The sequence below is a fragment of the Meles meles genome, chromosome 11 (assembly GCF_922984935.1).
Source record: "Meles meles chromosome 11, mMelMel3.1 paternal haplotype, whole genome shotgun sequence".
NCBI lineage: Eukaryota > Metazoa > Chordata > Mammalia > Carnivora > Mustelidae > Meles > Meles meles.
Window position 1 is genome coordinate 54,551,532 of NC_060076.1, and position 26,059 is coordinate 54,577,590.

At 41.0% G+C, this 26,059-nt stretch overlaps 2 protein-coding genes across 2 annotated transcripts in view; both read left to right on the forward strand.

Moving 5' to 3' along the window:
- The window catches only part of FREM1 (FRAS1 related extracellular matrix 1), a 144,684-nt gene extending 139,714 nt beyond the window's left edge, over positions 1–4,970 (forward strand). Inside the window, exons 35-36 of the mRNA XM_046021702.1 lie at positions 1,898–1,983; positions 4,221–4,970. Of these exons, the coding sequence (XP_045877658.1) occupies positions 1,898–1,983; positions 4,221–4,420 (286 nt within the window). The 3' untranslated portion in view covers positions 4,421–4,970. The remainder of the gene's footprint in view (positions 1–1,897; positions 1,984–4,220) is intronic.
- Positions 4,971–22,096: 17,126 nt separating this feature from the next.
- CER1 (cerberus 1, DAN family BMP antagonist) lies at positions 22,097–24,614 on the forward strand. Its single transcript, XM_046021762.1, has 2 exons — positions 22,097–22,591; positions 24,300–24,614. The coding sequence occupies exons 1-2, from the start codon at positions 22,097–22,099 to the stop codon at positions 24,612–24,614; spliced, it is 810 nt and encodes a 269-aa protein (XP_045877718.1).
- Positions 24,615–26,059: the final 1,445 nt, after the last annotated feature.

A 26,059-nucleotide genomic window follows, 5' to 3' on the forward strand; every position in this document is an offset into this window, starting at 1 on the left:
GAATGCCTTCAAATTTCAGAGCTGTCCAAAGATTTTTTTATGTTTCTATATTTTATTTTTAATATCTCTCTCTATACACATCTATACACAAAATGTTCACACTATTTTGTATGTATATGGGCATGAAGGAAAAGGAACATTTTTGTAAAGTAATCAACACACCAGTACCTAAATGTTTCTTTTATAAATAACCATGGTGTAAGGTATTACCTGTCCTAAACACAGCTATCTTCCCATCTTGCTCTTTGGGGACTTTTGCTTCTTGCAGAGACAAAAAAGAACTCAAATGTGTGCTTGACCAGCACAAATGGATTTTACAAAGTCTGTTTTTGCAGTAGTTTCAAGAATCTTAAAGCAGGAGATGTTAAATATCCTTGAATAAGCCCGGTTACCTCCTAATGATGAAGGTTGCAGTTACAGCTGTAAAGGCATTAGGGGCAGAGCAGGACGAGAACTCAGATCTCCTATGTTCTGTTCATGCTCCATATTGACTGGGGCAGCCCCTCGGGCCTTCCCTTGATCTGCATATTACACACCTTTGGTATGTTGAGATCTAAACCCTCAGCCCATTAGAATTACCATATTGGATGTGAGAGGAAGGGAAGAAGTTGTGCTCTCGGGTCTGCTGTCACTGTCAGACAGGAGATGACAGTAAATAATGAGGTAAGAGCCAAGTCACAAAACCCAAATCCAGCAGCCTGAGGACATTCAGAGAAAGGGTGAAGAGACTTAGGTGTCTCAGAAGTCCTACAAGTCACCACTGCAGGACAGAACAATAAAGTACTGGTTTGAGTGGGAAAAAAAATCATTAAGAAATGGATAAATTATGCTCACCATATGTGATCTGGAAAAACAGAGCAATGAACCAGAAGTTTGGAAAGACATCAGCAAAATGAATAAAATATCAATGGATATTAACGAGGCAAAATCATGGTGACTTTGTCTCTTGTTTGAAACTTTCTATAGTAGAAAAAAAAAAAGGAGAAGATATGGGATGGGGTAATTGGATGAAAGTGGTCAAAGGTACAAACTTTGGTTATGAGATAATTAAGTCCTGGGAAGTAACGTCCAGCATGATGAATATAGTTAACACTGCTCTAAGGAATGCTTGGAAGTTCTTGAGAGAGTAAATCCCAAGAGTTGTCATCACAAGGAGAACAACTGTTTTTCTTTTTTTAAATATATATATATATATATATTTAAATGAAATGATGGGTGCTAACTAAACATATTGTGGTAATCATTTCACAATATAGGTAAGTCATGTCCATATGCTATACCCCTTAAACATAAAAGCAATTCTGTTTTGGGAGGGGGAATGTTTATAGATGTTTACAGGAACACGTGCTTTAACTTCTACACCATTTATGAAGTTTTGACAGTGAGACCATGCTTATTTCATTGAGCAAAGGGTCACAACTACGGGGGTATTTGAGTAAATATACCATGCACAAAATGTAGACCCCAAGTCATTTTATTTGAATAGTTTGGGTTACCTTACTGATCAAGTTAACTGGATATTTGTCAAAATTATGCCCATTTAGAGATAGACTCCCCGTGAAAGGAGTAATATTTTGGCATTAATTTTTATAAGTGGGTAGTTGTTGATTTTTCTAAAACATGTATATAACCTATTGAATTTGTGCTTTAAATCTCAGATAATATTAAAAAAAAATCTCACTTTCTTTGATGTCACCAATCCCACCTTACAGATAGTCATTAAAGTAAAAAAAAAAAAAAAAAAAGAGAGAGTATTCAAATCCTGGAAAGTCCTTTCTCTCTCTATATATATATTTTTCTATTTTAAACCGCTTTGATTTCTGTTATGAATTTCATATCAACAGGAAAGTTGGGCTACTTGTCACTGATGCTGCCCTTTTTGTTTGTTTCCTTGTAGTCACCTGGGCAGCCTTGTAACCGTTCTCTCCAGGCAGCACATGCGATGGCTCTGGGACATCAGTGGAAGAAAGCCCTTTTGGATAGGTGAGTGTTTGTGCTGTACTAAGGAGGGAGGCGAGAACCTCAAGAGGGCATCGCCCTCCCATGGGCCAAATAATTGTGGCTTACAGTAACAGTGTTAGATGGTTGGACAATCTATTTTTTTCTTTTTTGGAGGGGTGGAGGGTCTGTCTTTCAAAACTCATCTCGGGGCGCCTGGGTGGCTCAGTCGGTTAAGGGTCGGCCTTTGGCTCAAGTCATGATCCCAGGGTCCTGGGGTCAAGTCCCACATCAGGCTCCCTGCTCAGTGGGGAGTCGGCTTCTCCCTCTCCTCCTCCCTTGCTTATTCTCTCTCTCTCCCTAATAAATAAATAACATCTTTTAAAAAAATTTAAAACCCTCATCGTAATTGCATACTACTGTGATTGGTAGACATCTGTCTCAAAGAAATAAGCAAGGTGGTTTGAGTTATAGGTAAAAAAATTCAACAAATGCTATATCTAAAAGTAAAAAATTAGAAATAGCTATAAATAGGGGATAGTTAAATAAATTATGGTATAGCCATATGAAGGACTATTTAATATTTAACGTTTTGTAAGGCATTGAATATTAAAGACATGACAAAGTACTTTATGTTTATTGTTTCATCCAGGACATATATGTTGCAGCATGTTATATATTAAATATATGATATATTTGTGACAGGATACTAAGTAAAAAAGCAGAGCCCAGAGCCATATGAAGCATAAAATAGTTTAGAATATATTTAGATATTTTATGCATATATGCATATGATATATATACACATATATGCCCGTGATATATACATACATAAAGAAGGATGCCAAAGAACTAGAAATGTTTATCCCTTGACAATTATTGGTGGACCTTAATTTTATCCCTTATTTTCTGAAGTTTTAGTAGCTTCTTCGATTTTAACAACAGTACAAATCTCTCGGATTCTATTTTTAGGAGTAGAATTCTGGGGGCACATTCAAGTCAGACTTTTCACCATCTGTCCTAGAAGGTATTGGATTTCAGGGAACAATAGTAAACCCAGTCTTAGCTTCTCAAAATCTCTGTCATACTTCGTACATCTCTAAATTCTGAAATTTTCTGAGAGTATTAAGATAAAGCTGGAGGAGCGGTTTTCCCTGCTTCCATAATGACTGATTTCAAGGCTCTGTTCCCACAGAATGCTTAGGCATAACATCTCCCTGATCACTAACGCAAGGAAAAAATCCAGAAGAGATAGTAGTTCATTTTATTCTACCCCAAAATTACTGAGGGAGAGTCTCGGGAGAAGGTTATTCGCTACGCAACTTAGACTGTTTTCATGGTTAAACTTGGTTGGGAGGTGTCAGCTCATGCTCTTACCGGGGACTCTTTTCTCATTGTATTCTCTTTGTTTCTGCAATGAAGGAAGGTGAGGAGGAGGAATGTTTCTTTAAGAAAAAATTAGAAAAGCTTTGCAACACTAAAGTACAATTTGTAGAGTAGCTAGTGAGAGCGGAGAGGCAAGTGGAGAAAAGCTGCTTTTTGTTGGGATTACAGCAGACCGAAAAAACACTACGTTCCAGACTAAAAATAACACCTAGTTAAGCTACTTTCAAATATGAGAACCAAGACATTTACATGGTGAGAAAGAACAACAGTAGACAAGAGTATACCTGTTTCCCCGGGATAGGAGTTCTGTCTGTAGAGCGACGAGTGAGCAATAATTACTGTTTACCAAACATGTATGCATGTCAGGAACTTCACATGCATTATCTTATTTAATACTTAAAACATCCCTCGATATACTATTTTTATTACCATTTCTTAGATGAGGAAGCTAAAATTTAGAGTGGTGAAGTAACTTGCCCAAAGATGCTCAACTAGTAAGTGGGGGATCAAGGATTTGGATTTGGATCTGTCTGATTCCAAAGCCATATGTTGTTGTTGTTTTTTTAATTTTTAAATTTAAATTTTTTAAAGATTTTATTTATTTGAGAGAGAGAGAATGAGTGGGAGGAACAGCAGAGAGAGAGGGAGAAGCAAGCTCCCCACTGAGCAGGACTCTGGGATCATGACTTGAGCTGAAGGCAGACACCCAACCGACTAAGCCACCCAGGCACCCCTCGAAGCTGTATGTTCTTACCTGTGTTTTAGGATTCCCAGGCCCTAATCTGTGTTTTAGAACGTAGACCCATGTTTGTATATGATTACCGAACTTATAACAATAGACTGATAGGATATTCAAGCATAAATGTAATATTGACCCATTTTTTGGTTCACCTTAGGTTTGAATGACCAAGTGCGTGCTGGCCACTGGGAGTGGATTGGTGGGGAAGCTGTCACCTTCACCAACTGGAGGAAAGGACCCCCTCAACGCACGAAGCCCGGCAAGAATTGTGTTTTGGCTCAAAGACAAGGGAAATGGCAAACGCAAGACTGTAGGAAGGGCAAACCTCACAATTACGTGTGCTCCAGGAAAATCTAAATGTAACTGACCTTACAGGTGCCCACTTGGGATTTCTCACCTATTTATTTACAGAATTTGTGCATATTGTTCAATACAAAACAAGGTGTCATGACTGACTTAGTACATTTTTTTTTAATCATAGTATATGAGGGATCTAGTAAAAAAAGGAACATTGAAGAATTGTTGCAGGAGGATTGATCAATGAGCATTTCTTTCAGGAAGAGATACAATTCTTGTATCTCAGTACCTTTCAAAACAAATACCTAAAGTATTACATGGTACAAGATTTACTTATTCCAGAATACTCCCACCCTGTCCCCACTCCACATCTAAGTCCACACCAAGCTCATGGTCCTTGGATTTTTTTTGTCCCAAGACCTCAGTTTTTTGTCCTGTTCTGAAATCTGTCCTGGCAGAGGCTTGTACCACTCCAGTCTGAGGAAAGCTAACTTTACCAGCTCATTAAATCATAGTCGAACAGCAAAGGGTCGCTTTGTCCCTTTGGAATGTGAAACCTAAGATGAGAGGCTTGTGGATAATAAAGGAGAATTCTTGGGCACCTGGGTGGCTCTTTTGGGTGGGTGGCTGTCTTTGGCTCAGGTCATGATCCTGGAGTCCTTCATCGGGCTCCCAGCCCTGCAGGGAGTCTGCTTCTCCCTCTGACCTTCTCTCCTCTCATGCTCTCTCTCACTGTCTCTCTCTCAAATAAATAAAATCTTAAAAAAAGAAAAAGAGAGAGAGAGAATTCTCTGTGGTGGAAAAGGAAGGCTTTAGATGGGAAAATCTTGCAGATGGAAGCTCATTTGCAAAGCTCTAGTTCAGGTAAGAATTCAGAGGTTACATTCACATCAGGGTCTACCCATCTCTACTCATGAGACAGAGCTCTTTTTCCAATAAATATGTTGGCTTTGTACCTTCCCAGAGCTAATCATGACGTTTCCCCTGGCCTCACAGAATCATGAGAAATTTAAAGTAATGTGAACCTCTCTTTCATTTGGGTATATGGTATGGACTAACATTTCTCAAGGACATTTGGAAAAGAGTTTATGCGAGTGATGTTTAACACATGGAAGGAAAACCCTGCTTCCTCAGAAGTGTCCCAGTGAACAATGCTGATGAACAAAGAAAGATGGTACTGAAAACAGCGCCCTTGAAAACCCATATTCTCAGAATGGATTTTGATATAACTTTGAGCCCTTACATCTCTACTATTTCTAGAAATGGCATGCTAACCCGATTCGGTAACATAAAGTCCCTTATGAATTTATAATATCAGCTGAATGAAACATTTTCGTACCACTGAAGTGTGTTGCAGCCTTACAGGAACTCCCTTCTGAAATCAAGTTTTAATTACAGGAAATTAGAAATTTATTTCTGAAGCATGTGCTCAAAATTTTCCTCTTTTCTTAATCACTGAAAAATGTGGTTGTACCAAATTAACTAACTTGCTCTATGAGTAGTTCAGAGTAATTTCAGAGTCAAGATGGGGTTACCAAGTAGACTAAAGTTTTGGAGCGGGTTTTATTAGACTAACACATTTGGTAAAACAAAAATAAACAGAAGAAATTCCGTCCAGTTTCTGGATATAAAACATGACAAGCTTGTTTTATTTCTGCTCATTTATCAAGATTTTTCGTATTAGAAATATTTACAAAGAGAAGTGGGGATCATGTTTTGGCATTTCTACCTCTCACTTAAATTTAAAAGCATGGTGGCCTCGTGAGGCTCCTCGCTTTAGGTATCCCACATAGGCCCTGAACTGATAACAACACACAGGTCTCTTGTGCAACACAGAGACTCTCTGGTATTTAACCAAAAGATGCAAAACCCACCCTCCATACCAGCTCCAGTCCTCTCTGATCCACTGGCCTCTGCCATTTGGAAAGGCGAGATGCCAGATAATGCAGCAAAGAGTTGTTTACCTGAAGAATGATATCCTAAGAGGGAAAGTAAAAGCTCAAGAAATAGAGTCCAGAGGCCACTCCCTTCTAGAACAACAGAGCTATAATAACTATTTAAAACTGGGGATCCAGAACCAGGGCTGTTATGGAGAAACTGATTAGCACGGTAGATTTTATTATACTTATCTGCAATGACAATGATGTTTAAGTGTAATTGCAAATGCTAGTATAAAGAGAGAATGTTTTATGATTTTTGTAGCAACTAGGAATACTAGGATAATATTTTTGAATGTTCCTGATCATGAAAGCATCAATCAGTTTGTAAAATGCAAGTAACTGAATGAGGATACAAACAAAAATTCTGGCAAGTTGGGGTGTTGGGCAATATTTATCATGACCTTTATTTCTTCCTCATGATTGAGCTTTGACTCAGGGGGGGAAAAAAAGCAAATGATTGTTATCTAAAAAAAGAGAGACGGGGGCACCTGGCTAGCTCATTCGGTGGAGTGTGCAACTCTTGATCTCAAGGGTTGAGAGTTCAAGAACCACGGTGGGTATACAGATTACTTAAAAATAAAATCTTTAAAAAAAAAAAAAGTAAATGATGGTCATAGTTCGTGCCACCTAGATTGGTCACTGTTATTTGTCAAGTTCTGGTGGGAGCAGGAAGGAAGGAAATGGAACAATGGTAGAATAAGGAATGGATGATTATATGAGAGAGTAGAGGAGAGAGAGGAAAGAGGGTTGAGCAGGGAGAGATGGGACTGGTGGTAGCTAAGAAGGAGAGCACCAGAAAAAAGGACTTAAATGTCATCTGGCTCTTCTCCCCAGGTTTGAATACCGGTTCAGGAAAAGCCCCCTCTATCCAAGGGCATCAACCCAGCTAAGTAGCATGTAGCTTTTCAGAATCCTGCGATTTTTGCTCTTTAACTAAAACATACGTATGTATATAGCATATATTTTGCTGAATGTAAACTTAAAAACATATGATAATTATTTCATCTCTTTCCAAGGAGTGGTAAAAATGAACCAGGTGACATTTTTTTCTTTAAAAATTTTATTTATTTATTTGACAGATAGAGATCACAAGTAGGCAGAGAGGCAGGCAAAGAGAGAGAGGAAGAGAAGCAGGCTCCCTGCTGAGCAGAGAGCCCGATATGGTGCTGGATCCCAGGACCCTGGGATCATGACCTGAGCCGAAGGCAGAGGCTTTAACCCACTGAGCCACCCAGGCGCCCCCAGGTGACATTTTTTTACGTTTTTGTTTTTGTTCATTTTTACTACAGCCAAAAAGAACATGCACATAATTTTCATTAACACTATGGTTTGTATAATTCAAACCAGGAGCTGGTGCTGATTAATTTTTGCAACAAAGCAGCCTATGAAATGTATTGTCTCTAGCATTGTATCAAAATTAATAAAATAAACTTATTTCTACTTCTGAACTACTGTTGCTTGAGTTTTTCACAGTTTATATTTATTCTAGCTATTGTAAGAAGGGATGGAAAGAGAAACTCAACTTGTCTTTTTTTATCCTTGCTGTTTAAATCAAGCTTTGGTTCCACAGCTTCCATCCATCTACCCAGCCACCCAGCTATCCATCCATCTACCATTTTTTCAACAAATATTATTGGAATATTGAGTGCCAGCCCCTCACCTATTCTAGATACTGGAGATATTACTGTAAACAGGGTAAGAAAGCAAAAGTAGAAAAGCATCGTGTATACATGCACATTTCTAATAGTCTTTTTTTTTAAGCATCAAACTTTTTATCAGGGCGGAAGTCACAGTGGAAGTCACAAGGGATAAGTACATTATCCCTTTTCAGAGTGGAAGGGAAACACACCCCAATACAAAGGGCTCAGGCTTTCTTTTGTTATATTTCTCTCCTGATTAGGAAACTGGCATTACTTCCTGTGTTTACGATCAGCTCAAGGTGTTATGGGTAGCAACTCTCCCAAATTTCCTGTCTCCAGATCAGGTGAGGAACTTAAATTTTCCAATCCAGTTTTCTGATTTTTGCAATAAGACAAGCAGTAGGTGTCTCTGCGTCTCTCAGATCCCTGGAGCATCAGGAATTTAAAAAAAGAGAACAATGATATCATCTCACCTGATATCCTTATTGTAAAGAAGAGGACGTTGAAGTCTTCAGAAGGTAAAGGGGGAAGAGATTAGCACGAGAACCAGAGACCTCCAAATCCCAGGCTAACTCTCTTCAGATCATTCTACATATTCTCATTCTTACCACTCTGAGCACTCTTACCACTCTGCTTACATTCCAGTAAAATATCTTTGACTGAAGAGTACGATAAAACTGACGGACACTTGACAACATTATTGTAAGTAAAAGAAGATGGACAGGGAAGGCCATGTATTGCACGGTCCATTCATATGAAATGTCCCAAACAGGCAAATCTATGAAGACAGAAATGTAGATTCATGGTTGCCCCGGGGGTGGGGTAAGGGGAAATGGAAACTAATTGCCAGTGGGTACCAGGTTCTTCTTGGGGTGTGGAAATGGTCTGGAATTAGATAGTGGGGATGGCTGTACAACATAACGAACACACTAAAAATGAACTGAAGTGTGCACTTTTAAATGGTGAATATGAGGTCATAGGAAGCGTATCTCAGTAAAAATGCTATTAAAGATCACCATATAAAAATTTATTTTAGAAAGCTGTAAATGGGTTGATATATTTGCTGCGTGTTTATCTGACTCATCCAAGATACTTTTTCCAGTCTTTGCCTCATGTCTCACCCAGGTTTTTGTTTGTTTATTTATAGAGTTGGTTAAGAGGAAGAGAAAGTTGATTGGACGTACTGTTTAACTTACAGGACGGCTTTATTGATCTTCCTCCTTTCTCCCCATTAATCATGAGAGGGCTGTTATGGATGGCAGAGTGTGTCTGGATATGTGTAATGTCCACAATGCCATGATTTTCTAAAATTAATTCTACAAGTCTTTAGAACAGGATCATGCAGGAAATGAATATACCCTCCTCGTAACTTACACATGTAACTGTTCATTTGAACAGTTTTTATAGGTCTTATATTCTGCTAGGTAATAAAGTCTAGTTTATCTTAAGACAGAAAGGAACAAAAATCAACCAACACTTCCATTAAAGGCCTTATGGTAACCCGCAATACTTTTTCCAAGCAATGAAGTATGAGTTCACCTTTTGCTTCTATCCCCATCTGTATTTTTGCTTCCCAAGGGCAATCAATCCCAGCTTACTCTACAGAAGAAAAATGGAAAAATATATGCTATCCTAAAACAGGTCAAAAGCAAGCTGAAGCAGCTATATTAATATCAGAGTAGGTTTTAGAGCAAAGAATACAACCAAAGTTAAAGGAGCTTATTTTATAATTTAAACAGGTCAATACACCAAGAAGACATAATAATTCTAACATTTAGGCACCTAATAACAGTGTTTAGAAATACATGAAGCAAAAACTGATAGAAATAAACAAATCTATGATTATTTTTCAGAAATGCTAATACCCTCTCAGTGACTGATAGAAGTAGGCAAAAAACCAGTAAGGATTTAGAAGCATGGACAATGCTAACCAAATTAAACTGCCATTGCTAGAACACTCCACCCAACAACAGGATAGACATTATTTTCATGTGCACAGGAAGCATTTGCTGGGGCAAGCCATTTTCTGGGACCTACAATGAGTCTCAATAAATTTAAATGGATTTAATTTATACAAAATTTGTTCTCTGGCCATAATGGAGTTAAATCAGAAATCAATAGCAGAAGTATATTTGGAAAACCCCTAAGAGTTTGGAAACCAAATTATAAACTTATTCAATTGATAGCTTAAGAAGAAATCAGTGGACAAATTAGAAAGTATGGTGAATTGCCTAAAAAGTGAAAACAACAGGGCGCCTGGGTGGCTCAGTGGGTTAAGCCTCTGCCTTCGGCTCAGGTCATGGTCTCAGGGTCCTGGGATCGAGTCCCACATCGGGCTCTCTGCTTGGCAGGGAGCCTGCTTCCCTCTCTCTCTCTCTCTCTCTGCCTGCCTCTCTGCCTACTTGTGATCTCTCTCTCTCTCTCGCTGTCAAATAAATAAATAAAATCTTTAAAAAAAAAAAAGTGAAAACAACAGGGGCACCTGGGTGGTTCAGTCAGTTCAGCATCCAACTCTCGATTTCGGTTCAGGTTGTGATCTCTAGATTGTGGGATGGAGTCCTGCGCGCAGGGCAGAGTCTGCTGGAAATTCTTTCTCACTCCCTTTGCTCTCCCCTTACTCATGCAATTTATTTATTTAAGTAAATAAATAAATAAAATCTTTTTAGAAAATGAAAGCAACATATCAAAATCTGTGAGGTGCCATTAAAGCATTATGCCAGGGAAATTTATAGCACTAAATGTCTATATTTATTTATTTATTATTTTTTTAAATTTTTTTTAAAGATTTTATTTATTCATTTGACAGAGAAAGAGAGAGTACAAGTAGGCAGAGAGGACGGCAGAGAGAGAGGAGGAAGCAGGCTCCCTGCTGAGCAAGGAGCCCGATGTGGGGCTCGATCCCAGGACCCTGAGATCATGACCTGAGCTGAAAGCAGAGGCTTAACCCACTGAGCCACCCAGGCACCCTAAATGTCTATATTTAAAAGAAGAAAGGTTTTAACTTCAGCTTCCACTTTAAGAAACTAGAAAAAGAAGACAGCAGAAATAAGGATATAGAAAATATCAAGCAGAAATCAATGAGTCTCACTAAAATTGGTAAATCTTTAACGGGACTAAATCAATCAGGAAAAAAATGAGAAGACACAGATTGCTAAGTTCCAGATAGCTTCACTATTGAATTTTGTAAATATTTAAAGAAGAATTAATACCAATTCTACAAAATTCACCCAGAAAATCTCAAAAGAATATTTTCTGACTTATTCCATGAGGCCAGTATTACTCTGAAACCAAACTATACAAAAATATAAGAATACTACAGACCAATATCCCTCATGAATATAGATAAAAAAAAATTCTAAACAACACTTTACCAATTGAAAGCCAACAATATATACAAAGGGATAATGCATCTTGATCAAGCCACTATTAAGAAAATGATAGGCCATAGTCGGGGAGAAAATATTTACTATGCCTTTCTCTGGTATCCTGACTATATCAAAGAAACCCTCAACAATTAATAATAAGAAAGTTTTTAAGTGGACAGAAGATTTGAATGAATATATCACTAAAGATAAACAGGTGACATATAAATAAATGAAATCATGTCAACATATTAGTCATTAGGAATTATAAATTAAAGGCACAATGAGATAGTATTACACACCTATTAGAATGACTCAAATTATAAAGACTAACTGACCACACCAAGTGTTGGTGAAGATATGAAGGAATTGGGACTCTTACACACTGCCGGTGAAATATAAGATAGTCCAACCGCTCTGGGAAACAATTTGGTGGTTCCTTAAAAAGTCAAATATACACCTACCATGTGATCCAGCCATTCCGTTCCTAGTTACTCAAACAAGAAAAAAGAATGCTTATTTCCATTCAAACACTTACATATGAATGTTCATAGCAGCTTTATTTGTGACAGTCAAAAGTATAAACAGCCAAATGTCCATTATCATGTGAGTGAATATGCAAATTATAGTACATCCTTGCAATGAAGTCTATTCAGAAATATAAACAAGTGGGAGATTGCTACAACAACATGGATGATTCTCAACAGAATGACGCTGAGTCAAAGAGCCTGAGTAGGAAGAACACACAGTGTAGAGGTACTCTATTTATAGAAAATTCTAGAAAGTGCGAACTTTATGTATAGTAACAGAAAGCAAGTCTGGTGCTACCTGGGAATGGGAGAGAAGAACAGGAAAAGGCAGAGGAAAAGGATTGAAAAGGATGCAAGGAAATTTTAGGGGTGATGGATCTATTCACTATCTTGATTGTGGTAATAGTTTCACAGGTATACATATATGTGTCTATTTTTTAAAAATTTATTTGACAGAGCACAAGTAGGGGGAGCGGCAGGCAGAGGGCAAGGGAGAAGCAGACTCCCTGTTGAGCAGAGAACCTGCCGAGGGGCTCAATCCCAGGACCCTGAGATTATGACCTGAGCCGAACGCTTAGCTGACTGAGCCACCCAGTAGCCCCTATATGACTAAATCTATCAAATTATACATTAAACACAAGTTCATTGTATGTCAATTGTATTTCAATAAAGCTGTTTGAAGAAAGAAACTAATTTCTACAACATGGAAGATTTTCAAAAGAAAATAGCTCTAAGTCTAACAATATCCTTATTTCAGGGCAGTAAAATACCGGCGTAAAATTGTATGATTTAAATATCCAATGACAGAAGAACACTTAATGGAAAATTACATTGTCTCCATTAAAGTGATAATTCAATCACGTACTGTTATTTTAAAATAGCAGAATTAAAATAATGGATGCATTATTTAATTAATTTATTTATTTCTAAAATTAACATATAATGTATTTGTTTCAGGGGTACAGGTCTGTGATTCGTCAGTCTTATACAATTCCCAGCACTCACCATAGCACATACCCTCCCCAGTGTCCATTATCCAGCCACCCTATCCCTCCCTTACCACCCACCACAGCCTCCAGCAACCCTCAGTTTGTTTCCTGAGATTAAGAGTCTCTTACCGTTTGTCTCCCTCCCTGGTCTCATCTTGTTTCATCTTTTTCCCTCCCTTCCCCCCACGACCCTCCGCCCCACCTCTCAAATTCCTTATATCAGAGAGATCATATGATAATTGTCTTCTTCTGATTGACTTATTTCGCTCAGCGTAATACCCTCTAGTTCCATCCACATCTTTGAGAATGGCAAGATTTCGGGGTTTTTTTCCTTGATGGCTGGATGCACCTTTTTAATAGCTACATTGCAAAAAGGAAACTGATGGGGGAGACAAACATGAGCTGGGTTTATAGCACGATTCCACCATGTACTTGCTCTGTATCTTGAATTCTTTAAGCGTAGGTTTCTCATGTATAACATGGGGATAACAATATCTTTCTGGAAAAACTGCTGTGAAGATTAAATGTGAAACTACAAAAAGCATGCCTGGAACATAATAGGTACTCCATAAAAGCTTCCTTATGAAAAGCTGTTGTGTGTGTGCGTCGGGGGTGGGGAGCAAAGTACCTGGAAGAGAGTGACAAGTTTTTTAAAGATTTTATTTATTTGAGAGAGAGCACAAGGAGGGCTGGGGGGAGGGAGGGAGACTGAGGAATAAGCAAACTCCACACTGAATGTGGTGCTGGATTTGGGGCTTGATCCCACATCCCTGAGATCGAGACCAGAACCAAAGGCAGGTGCTTGACCAACTGAGCCACCCGGGCCCCCCAAGAAAGTGACGATTTTAAACAGTGCTTGTGTTCACCAGTAAACAGGGAAGGAGGATCAGGGAGGGGGGACGGCGGGGGAGAGTAGAGGTTTTAAAGTTCCGTATGACAAGTGAGAACTCTCCCACATGTTAGGACATTTGTGTTGAACGTGGAAGTGGTTCCAGTTTTTGGAGAAATCCAGATGACCAAGGAAGCCCTTTTTAAAACCCCAAAATGCCTTGCTTTCAGACGTGATCTATGATACACAAATCTCATGATAAAGAGAGCCACGCTAGCAGATGGTTTTCCACACGACAGAAAGAATTGTTTGTTGCTAAGGACTGGAAGGATAGTTCTTTTTCTAAGAATGGTTCCTCCGGGGAGCCATGTTTTCACAATCTCCCTTTGCATTCAGTATTTAAGGAACATGCTTGTTCCGTGTCTTGAGGGTCCATCCATCCCCCAGATGAACATGTGAAGAATTAAATGGTGCTAAATGGAGAGAAAGGTGGTTTGGCTTGTATGGCCGTCAGGACGGATTCAGGCAGGAAGTGAAAGGACGGGGAATACTAGCAGAATCTGACTTCCAGGAAATCTCCTTGCCTGAGGGTTTCCTACCCACCAGAATTCTTGGGTCATTTTAGGGACCAACCTCAAATAACAAGCTTCCAAAGAGTTTCAGATTTGAACTAAGAATGGAAATTTTGCAAATATGACAAAGGCCTCCCCAGCTTTATGGCCACCTTGGGCCTTGGGTCAGGTAGGCGACAGAAGGCAAGCCTTCCTGGAAAGTTCTGCTTTGCTTTTGCATTTTATTGTCATGATTTTTCACAGTTTGTCTCATGTCACCTTGTTACTTAATTCCCACACCTCTAAGGAAAAAGGAAAAATGTGTAATATTTTAATATTTATGTTACAGATACTTAACATTATGTTTCTACATAGGTGTTGCCAAGATAGTCAAGCCAACCTTTATTTATGGAGGGTAGAAAATATAAATCTGTCTGAAATCTTTCACGAAAGGAAGGTCTTAATATTTCCAGAGTTGATTTTGGTGCCTACTCTTGGAGAGTTAGGAAAGGGTTGTCAATACAAGGTGTCATTGTTTTAGGTTTCCTATCCATGAGCTGCTTTTTTTCCCCCAACTTCCCTCTCTTTTGGCAACTTCTCCTCGCATTCTGTCCCACATTTGGCCCCGAGTCAGTTGAAAGCTTTGCAAGTTGATTTTCCATTCCCATCTGAATTTTAGCTTAGCTGTGGAACTGTTTTCCATGTGTTTTTAATCATTTGTCCATGTGTTATGAGCTTCTAGGGACAATATGGTTCCCCCAAGCTGCCTGCATTGTATAAGCAGAAACTGGCAAGGTAGCCAGTAGGGAAATGGTTTTCAGACAGATGCCCCCTACACTCCTTTCTGTTGGTGATACACCACCCTCTTCTTCCAACTGGAGGAAAACAATTTACAAGCTGCGTAAGTCACCTAACACAGATAGAGTCCTCTGGCAGGAGCTACCTTTTCTAGGAGTGTAATTTATCCTCAAAGAGCAACCTGCCTAGGAATTGTGGCTGGTAAGACAGAGTTCAAAGACCTACTCTGAGGCTGTGGCCAGGCTGGGTTATAAAGAAAGGTTTATTCTGAGTCTTCCCAGATTCCTTGGAAACTTGGTTTTAAAATAGAGTCTGAACGCAGAGAATTAAGGGTAAGTTCTCCAGGACAAAGAGATAGCTCGTGGAAAGTAGAGCCCAACAGGGCCGTGTATCAAAAGTTTCCGTCCTCATTTTTATTGGACTTGGCATGTTAAAATGAGCACTCATTAACTCCTTAAGTGTCAAGCAAGGGACCAGGCACAGAAAAGAAAGAGAAAACTGCATTTAACAAAATCCCTGTTCTCAGCTGCTGACAATGCCATCTCCAACAAACGCAGACCTTGTCTCCTGGGAGCCTCCTCTCCCTAGATAGGAAGACAAACATGCACCCAAATTAAGCCAAGTCTGAGGAATCACCAAATGGCCAAGTAAAGAAGGGACCTGGCTTCTAAAATCCCAAAGAAACTTTAGTGTTCTGAGTGAGACACCCCTTGTAAATCCTCCGCTACCCAGGGAGCTGGCCAGATGGCTGTTCTGCTCTTATAGCTTAAATCTTCAGGATTTTCATAGCTGTTTTGCCCACTCTGACCTCCTTTTCTCCATTTTCTTTAGGATCAGATTTATGAGAAATGAGTTAAATATTGCAGAGAATTGCAACAGCTACGAGGAGGGATGGGTGATCCTGGGAAGGAGGATTTAAGGAAGTGCTGAAGCCAAACTCTGCATGGGTCGACGTAGCAGGGGGTGTGAGAACGGAGGTTGTTTGAACAATTCTTTTCAAAACTTGCCCATGAATGCAGAAGATAACACCAACGTGTAGAACCTGAAAACAAAATAAGGAAAGGTTGTATAAATGCTAGGGGGAGGCGGCCATGGAGAAGAAGGTTGATGGGGGAGAATATTCGCTACGGTAGATTGGAAAGGGTGGAATGCAAGGGCAGAGCGGAAAGGAGAGATGAATCAGGATGCTGGGATGGTCGGATGGGAGAGAACTCTCCCATCTGCTGGCTTCCATCTTTGTCTGTGGAAGAAGGGATGAGATCATTTGCTGGAGACCATAGAGGAGCAGAATGGTCAAAGCCTGGAGACAGAGAAGTTTTTAAAATAATCTGTAGAGAAAATGAAGACAGGGTTGGCTAGAGTAATAGAAAGATTGCTGGGCAGAACAGAGGGTTCTGTTAAGAAGGAGGGTATTTACTGTAGAAGGAGCCCTTACCTGCCACTTTGACATTGACCCTGCCAGCATTCCACAACCCAGGTTTGGCCCAGGGATGGTGACAGCTGGGTGACTCCAGACCTAGAACTCCACTAGATGGGTGCAAGAGAAGGGCAAAGGGGCAAGAGAATTGGGAATATTGCAAATGTTTGAAGTGATGGGCTCTGAAGCCAACCTGGATAGGGAAGGAAGTGAAGACCAGAGAGCTTAGAGATGGTCATCCATTCATTTTTACAACCAGTATTTTGAGTGCCTACCATGTGGCGGGAACTGTTCTAAGGCCTGAGATGGTGCTTCCAGGAGACACAGTCCTACTTTCATGGGCTTTAAAATCTAAAGGGAAGACAGAGGTTCAACCAATGTTCAGACAAATCACCATGTAGCTACAGCTGTGGTAGGACTATTACAAGGATAACGAGGAGCACAGGGAAGGACTCTACAGAACTGAAACAACAGGAAGTGATAGAGAGAGATTGAGATCATGAAACCCACAGTGTAGAGGGTGGAGCCTGTCTGATAAGAACAGAGTTGAAGTGGAGGGGGAGGGAGAGGCCAGGGGAACAGAGGTCATCAGACTTCAATAGGGTCTTGAATGGGGCAGCATGTCACTGATGGCCTGTTGTTGGGCAGACCCATCCATGCAGACAGAGACATCATGCAGGGTGACAGCAGGATTTGGGGTGAAAAGAAAGGCAATGAGCCCAATGAGGAAGGCAGGGCAGGTGTTATTGTCCCTGACAAGGTTTAAGGACCCAGAGTGTTTGTGATCCTATAGCTTCCAAGCTGGAAGGCAGAGTTGGGAATCAGATAAAGGGGTTTTCTGGCTTCCAGTCCAAAGTTACTTGCCCTTACATTACTCTCTGAGAGCAAACCCCGTGCAGAGGGAGAAGCGATCAAGGTGAATTTTAAGGATGGAGAAGAGGCGCATGGCAGAGGCTTAGTTAGCATCAGTGACTGTAAGTCAAGGCTGTGGGCAGTGGGGACAAGTGGGTGGCAGGATGGTGGGGCACACCGTGACGTTGCTTCAGCTGTCTTGGCCTTCTTTTAGATTTGCAGGAGCCCTCGCTACCATCTGGGTAAGTAGCTGATTAGTCACATTTCACAGGGATAGATACATTCCCAGTTGCAAAAGAAATGGAATGTTTCTCCAAGGTGCTTGGGACAGAGAGCCATATATCACTGAAACAGCCAACGGAATAATCTGTCCCTAAAAAGTAACCTGGGGATCAGTGCCTAAAAGTGAAAAAGAGGGATTTTTGATGCACCGTTTGATATATATCCTTTTTATTGGCTCCCCATTCGGTTCTCTTTGAGTGATGTATTAGGTTGCTAGGGGTGGGGGGCATAACGAAGGGTCCCAGACCGGGGGACTTAAACAACGGAAGTTTATTTTCTCACAGTTCTGGAGGCTGAAAGTTTGATATCTGGGTGCTGGTAAGCCTGTGCCCTTCTGGAAGTTCTCTCCTTGGGATGCAGACTGCCATCCCTCCTGATGTCTCTACGTGGTCTCCCCTCTCTGTCTTTGTCTTCATCTCTTTTCCTCATGAGGACACCTGTCTTGTTGGGTTAGAGCCTACGCTAATGGCTTCATGTTAGCTTCATTGCCTCTTTAAAAGCCTTCTCTTCAAACACGGTCATATTCTGAAGGATGAGGAGGTTGAATCTGCAACACGTAAATCTTAGGGGGATACGATGCAGCCCATAACAGGTGATAAATTTAAAAGATCGAATATAAAGAAGTTGATAACAGTGATTGTCTCCATGGCAGGACAGGAAGCCTGGGAGGTTACAGGAAGATTTTCCATTAATTGTACACTTTTTTGTACTATTTGAGTTTTGTTACTGCAAGTATTCACCATGTAATCAAAAATAAGAGAAAATTATTGCATTGGTTACACATCTTTGCACTCAGCACCTTTATCTATCTATCTACCTGTCCGAGCAAGGAAGAAAGAGAGCAGGGGCAGGGTGGAGGAAGGGCAGAGGAAGAGGGAAAGAGAGAGAATCTCAAGCAGGCTCCATGATCAGCTCAGAACTCACCCTGACTCCGGGCTCGATCTCATGACCCTGAGCTCATGAACTGAGCTGAAATCAAGAGTTGGATGCCTCACCGACTGAGCCACCCAGGGACCCCCAACACGTATTTATTGAATAAAATTAACATGAACACAGTGTGACCGTCCACCATGCCTGTGGAGTTTAGACCTACTTGAAGGTCTCTGATTAGTACAGGAATGGTGCCTGCCAAGGTTTTTTCCTCATGTAACTTATTCTGAAGAAACAGTTCTCCCACTATAGACGGCAAACTTCAGAGGGCCTGGGCAAGGACAGCTTCACCATTGTATTCCCAAGACCACGCACAGTTGGCTCTCATATGTGCGGTATGAATGAATGCATCAGTGAGAAAACAGCTTCGGGGAATGAGTTCTACCTGACGTGTCAGTTCCATAGAAAGCAGCAGGGAGGGGAGTGCAGAGGGGAGAGTTCCATTATTTTTTTAAAGATTTTTATTTATTTATTTGACAGAGAGAGACACAGCTAGAGAGGGAACACATGCAGGGGGAGTGGGAGAGGAAGAAGAAGTCTTCCCACCGAGCAGGGAGCCCAATGCGGGGCTGGACCCTAGGACTGTGGGATCATGACCTGAGCCAAGAAGGCAGACACTCAATGACTGAGCCATCCAGGTGCCCCGAGTGTCATGTTTTGAATAATTTACGAAATTAAATCAAGATAATAGGTTTAAGAGGGAAACCACTCACCCTAACATGCCCTAGCCCTTGTTCTTTGGGAAAAAATAGAAAGATTCTGCCTACTTTGGTCCTCCTCTACAACAGTCCAACCCCTCACAATCCCACTGTGTTTCCATATTTTGTAAAGAGGGGTAGCTAGGAAACAGTGGCATGCACCCTAAGCAGATTTCTTTCACAAATCCATTCACCCAAATTCCTCTTTCTGCCTCTCAATTCACCTCTGATGCTCATCTCTGACCCTAACACGACCTCTCACCTTCTGTTGTTGTAGGTTTCCAGGAGAGAACTTAGCCTCTTTGTTTCTCTTTAAAGAGCACTAGACATTTTATAAACCCCTTCTGAGCGTCTGCAAGAGGGGAACAGAAAAACACAGCAGCCATGTCCTCTCAGGGACGCTGGGAGCCCCACCTGGTCCTCAAGACAGTGTAGTGCCTGGGAAAACCAGGTCAAGTTGAAAACGGTGTTCAGGTGATGCTGAACTTGAGTTGTCAATGCAGAAAGAATGAATGAGGAGTTCAGTCCCTCTGGTCTCATGCAGGTTTGAGGTTAGCCCAGGCAGTGGACTTAGCTTATGTAACCCCGGGCGGGCCTGCCTCTCACCCTGGCATTTGGTACTATGTCCACCAACCGTCCTGCGGTGCTCTCTCCACACCGCCACCTGCTGAGTCGGACGGGGGGGGGGGGGGGGGGGGGGCCCTCCTCACCTTCCTCCATTTGGCTTCATCCAAAAGGGGAGGTAACTGGATTCGTATATCACTGAGGATCCACAAAGGCAGAGTAGTTTTGTTAAAAGATACAAACTGTTTATACTCTTAAGAGTAAGCTACAGTGTATCACATACATAGTTTCAGATTTACTGAAAAGACATGGGGTGAAAGGTGAATGCCATCCGCCCTTAACCTAATAAAAGGCAGGGGTCGAAGACAGACTTAAGTTCTCATCACAGAAGGATTTGCTAACTTTTTTCTTCAGGATATCGGTACATCTTCCCAACGGGAATGATAGGACAGCAAAAGTAAATTCTGCATGAGTAATTTTTATTTATTTTAAAAGATTTTACTTATTTATTTGAGCGAGATAACATGAGCAGGGCGGGGGGGGGGGGAGGGGGCAGAGGCAGAGGGAGAACCAGAGTCTCCCCTGAGCAGGAAACCTGCCTCCAGGCTCCATCCCAGAAATGGGGAAACGTAGCTGGTGTCCAGATTACATTTGTAATCAGGGCAGAGTGGCCAGCTCTGGAAAGGCTATGTCATTGGATAGTTGAGGGGGATCAAGAAATTCAAATAGAAGGCAACTTAAGAAACAACGTTAAAAGAAATGGCTAATGCTCATTTAATATAGATCAAGTGTATCTTAATTCATACTAGCCCGGGTCCTGTGGGTATTTAGTACAGACAAAAGATGTCTCTTCTGAGAGAATTCTGGAAAACGATGGTCCATTTAAAAATAGCTCATTATTGTAAATAAAGAAATTCACTTCAGGCTTTATGTTGCAGCAATCAGGCATGACTATTAAAAGGAACACAAATGTCTGGAAAAAAGATTCCAGTGGGTCAATTCTTGGAAAGAAAGCTTAATCAGTATGAGAATGGGGACAATGTTCCAGGATTATGTGCTACTAAAAGCAAAAAATATGGTAATTAAATTAAAAGGGGAAGAAATATAAGCCAGTATGGGATTAATTTCCAGTGGAAATACTATTCAAATGGTATTGGGGGACAAGTCAATTCAATTCTGGATCTGCCTCTTTCTTTCGCATGCCCTTGGGTGATTTATAACCTTTTTGAATGAGAGTCTTGTCAGCTAACAAATTTTCCTATGGTTCCTGAAGATGGGTGCTTGTCTCCCTCTTTAATTAACCTGGTCATCAATTACCGTGGAATAAGGAAGATGATGTGGATTCTGTCAAGTAAAGAACTGACCAGCCAGTTTTAGGCCCTGAGCTATCAAACCTGGTTCTTAGAATCCACGTTTTCAAGTCTGGCTCTTTGTTTAGAGAAAGAGAACAAAATCAATAGGGTGGCTTGAAGGAGACATATCCCCCCATCTGCCCTGAAGGCTGCTGAGCAATCCATTAGCGAGGATCCTGTTGAGAAATTTGTGAACAATTGAAAGGGTTTATCTGATGGCTGGCTAGTTGTGAAATTTAGCATCAAGTGTTTGATTCTTCAAGTGAGGGGGTTAATTTGGGAGCTGGGAGTTTCCTTGCATGGAAAAGGAGAATGAATTCCCTGTATCCTGCCAGCAAACAAAAATCAACAACCCCAACTACCTGTAAGTGAGAGGGAGAGTCCTCCGCTCAACAAAGTTAACATTCTTCTGTTTCTTCCTTTTCCTTCCTTATAATTTTGATATATTTATTTGGCTGACTCACTCTCTCTCTCTCTCTCTCTGTGTGTGTGTGTGTGTGTGTAAAGCCTGGAGACTTGGGCATTTGCTAAATGCATGCCTTTAATTTTTATCTGATATACTTCTGTCATAAAAACATGTCTCGTCTTTCTGATCCCAATACAAAGCAGATGCACCACAAATGTTTGTTGACTCTGGTCCTTCTTCTAATAACAGTGATGGGAAATCCGGGAAAAGAATGTGTTGTTTTCTCAGAGGCGGCTCTGTAAATCTCAGACGATAGATAAAGTGCCAGCTAATTACCCCCTGGGTCTCAGGCTTTCACTGGTGCCTTCTTAAATACACAAAACTCAAGTGAAGGCATGACACCATTAGCACTACATAATTCAAGCAAACAATAAATGTGTTTACTGTGCCTGGCTACTGACCACCTGCCTTTCCGTCCCACAAGGCAGGTATCTATATATAGGATCTCCTTGTTTGCATTCCCGCAGAGAGCGAGCCTTTCTCTCCTTTAGGCCTCACCATCTGTGAAAGCGCAAGAAACTTGGGCCCCGGACAGCATGTGTCTTCTCTTTCTTCAGCTGCTGGTGCTCCTGCCACTAGGGAGGGCTGCACAGCAAGATGGCCGCCCAAGTCCTAGTTCTGTCTCCCCTGTGTTCCCAGAAAGAGATCGCAGAGAGCTCCCCCTTGACAACCATGAGGATGCTGAGGAGAAGCCAGACCTATTTGTCGCGGTGCCCCACCTCATAGGGCTAGGAGAAGGCCAGAGGCAGAGAGAGAAGATGCTATCCAAGTTTGGCAGGTTCTGGAAGAAGCCCGAGAGAGACCTGCGTCCACCCCAGGACTTGGTCCCTGAGCACATCCCACCTGGGACCCACGCCGTCACCCAGCCCAGTGATGGGACGCAGATGGAGAAATCTCCTCTTCAGGAAGAGGCCAAGAAATTCTGGCACCACTTCATGTTCAGAATGAGCCCAGCCTCTCAGGGGATCATCCTGCCCATCAAAAGCCATGAAGTACATCAGGAGACCTGTAGGACAGTGCCCTTCGGCCAGGTATCTGCTTTGGATGAGGGAGGGGATCAGAGTTGGCAAGAAAGGGGAGGACAGCTGGGGCAGGTGGAGAGTTGGGGAGGAGGCTGCTGGGAGCCTGATTCTTATCTAACTTCCTGATTGGATCCTTGGGTATTCATCATAACATGTGGCAAACTATCATTACACTCTCCAAATTTCCTTCTAACTCTCTGTTGTCTCTTGGTATTCCGGAAATGCTGTGAGAATGGTATGATGCTACTGTTCAGATGAATAATCATTCATATTGGTGGCACAGACATTTGTCTTAGGGGGTTTAACTTATTTTATGCTGGAGGTGTTCTATCTGGAAAGATAAGTAAGACCGTCCCCTCAGTTAGGAGAAGTGGGAACTTGGGAGAGCCAACCAGAGCTTCTTTCTAGCTATACCCTATGCTCTATTGGGATGTGGACGAGCAGGTCGACTCTACCTGTAGATAAGGTGGGAAACACTGGACTCCTAGCCAAACACTCACGTACACAAGTATCTTGGTCTTAATCCCCTGTATTTCCCACCCAACTATTTCATAGGCTGTCAGATGGAAGTCATGACATTGTTTCTACGGTTACAGCGGCAAAAATGATTTAATTTAACTTATTTTCTCATAAGCTTTCAAGAAATAATATCAGTGTGAGATCACATTTTCTCCCCTCAGAAACACCTCCTACTTCCTGTCGCGTTAGCTGACTTATGGTTATTGTGATCGATTCTGCACTATTAAGACAAAGGGACATTTTCTACTAGCCGCTTCCTCCAGTCAGTCCTGGCAAGCCCTGCGCTCCAAATGTTAAATTAAATTGAGACACTGCATCAGGTCCTTAAACCCAAAGCAATGCAGGGGAGAGTAAAATTTTACAGTCCAATAATGCTACCCAATTAAACAGGCAGTATTATAAGGTAATTGACTGTGTAAGGCAGTTAAGTATTCTGCCTGAAAAGGCAAGGATATGTAGAAATAAGTCCATTATCAAATAATAATGACTGCTTTGTTGGCCATGTGCAATTAGAAAATTGCTCCCAAGAAATCATGCAATTGAATTTCCTTTGAAACTCTTATTTTTAATTCTATTGCTAATTAAATTAAAATTAAGGTGTTTGACTCATATGTCTTGAAGGGCACATAAAGCTAGGTGAAGGGGGATGGGAGGGGCAAAGGTGATGTAATATATGGTGATTTGCAGACGTATCACTTTGTCCTATGCAACTTCTTAGGTTTGAACATACTTTAGGCCCTGCAAAATACAATAGAATTCATCTTGATGTTCTGATCTACTCTATGAGGAGTTGAACAAACACGGATGGAGAATCTATTATGCGTAATGCACTGTGGGGCATAGAAAGATAAGGCACATTATTCGTGTAGGAAGTTAGTCATTAGAATTTTTCAACTGATAACATCTAATTAGACAAAATTTCTTCAAGTTTGGATGTAAGACGTAAAGCATTTTCTCATTAACTTAGGGATTTCCTAAAGGCTCATTTAGTAATCTGTCCAATAAAAGAAATTTTAGTTGAGATGGCTTTATGCCCTAGGAGATTAACCATGGCTCGGATATTGTAATATATGCCAAATTGGGAAGTTCTTGACGTTTTAGTCTGAATTATCTTCAGACTTAGAGTCTTTTGCTTCTGCATCACGTGTGTTAATGAAATGACTCAAGATGACTGAATGGAGATGTGTTTGCCTTGTAGACAATCACCCATGAAGACTGTGAGAAAGTTGTTGTACAGAACAACCTTTGCTTTGGAAAATGTGGGTCCATTCATTTACCTGGAGCTTCACAACACCCCCACACATTCTGCTCCCACTGCTCGCCTGCCAAGTTCACCACGATGCACTTGCAGCTGAACTGCACCAGCCTTGCCCCCGTGGTCAAGGTGGTGATGCTGGTGGAGGAGTGCCAGTGCAAGATGAAGACCGAACATGAGCATGGACACCTCCTCCAGGCAGGCTCCCGGGCAGAATTTCATGCCCAGGATCCCTTCATCCCAGGATTTTCTACTTAAAAAGAGATCCCACTATTATCTTTGAAAAGCAAAACTGTAGTAACAAAGGTGCTGGATTATTCAGCTTGGAAGTGTTAGCGAGTACACACTATTTTTAGGGAAAGGTGGTTCAAAAGTAGTGAGATAAAACAATTTAGAGGCAATGGTGTTCATCTAGTTGTGGGTCTATGTTTGGGTTCTACTCTTGGCTCTGCCCCCCTGGCAGGAGGATGTTAAGGAGTTGTGGAAGCTTTCTCCATCTTGAGGGCTTCATCTCTACGTAAGGGACTTGGATCACATGATTGCTTAAGTCCTTCCCGCTACGATATTCCATGACCTAGGGTCTCCACATTCTGGTAAAAGTCCTCCATCTGAAGTTGGAAAAGAAAGTGAGCCCTAAAAATTGGCTTCGTTAGTCAAAGCACCACCAAAAATACGTTTCTAGTATTTGTAGGGCAGGTTCTTTGCATTTCAGGCTGTGTTTTATTTGCTTCCATCAGATGATTATTTAACTTCCACGGATGTAAGGAGTAGCTTGCTTGGTTGCCTCATAATTCTTTGGATACGCCCCATATAAGGTTGTTAATGTCAGGTCCTTGGCTTTGAAGAAGGAGCGGTAATGTTACCTTCAGTGGCTAACATAGGGATAGGGAGCAATCACTGGTGGCCACGCAAGTATCTCCATGATGGGGGAATAAAAATATATGACCAGCACTACCAGGTCAATCCAGAGATGCCAATGAAAGTAACCAAAGAATTCCAGTGGACATCAAATTACATAAACTGCTTAGAAATGGAAACAATTTACCAGTGAAATTCTCTATCCTTTTTGGAGTAGGTAGTAAGTTAGAGTTCTATGTTGGGATGATGTTTTGTTGTTGTTGTTGTTGTTTTTTGCTGCATTCTAAAAACTTCATATTACAGATTTTTATTCTGTAAATGTCATACTTGCAGGGTCTGAAAATATTCCGAATATTTTAATGTATTAAATTTTAGTGTATGAAGCGTTCTGGGAAATGTCATGGCATTCAATTGTCTTAAATTTTGTCTTAGTGGTGCTTTTTCTATCTTTTTCTATCCTATAACTTAAAGGTGCTATCTGGAGACAACATACCTGGGGTATTTCTCAAATGTCTTCTGAGGCTAATGATAATGCCCCAAGTGTTTCTTCTGATGCTTCCAGAAATCCTCTGTTAACAGAAAAATCACTGTCCTTAGTGGTTCCCTTTCTTCTTCTGCATTTATTTGTATTCGTACATTGTACAGACCTGGCTTTCCCTCACCCTATTTCTTTTTCTGTAACCATCCTTTAAAAATTTCATCTTAAAATTATTTCGATTATTTGAACCTTATTACTCACATTATACACAAAAAGGTGTTTCCCAGAATATTGATTTTTTTAAAGGAATCAATGTATACTTTAATTCTATTTCTCTTTAATCACACCATCTAACCTGGCGTTCCAA

Bases quoted from the DNA above. Each gene is read 5' to 3' on its own strand.
- CER1 (XM_046021762.1), top strand. From the start codon at position 22,097: ATGTGTCTTCTCTTTCTTCAGCTGCTGGTGCTCCTGCCACTAGGGAGG. The intron at 22,592-24,299 runs GTATCTGCTTTG...TTTGCCTTGTAG, and splicing joins GGACAGTGCCCTTCGGCCAG to ACAATCACCCATGAAGACTG.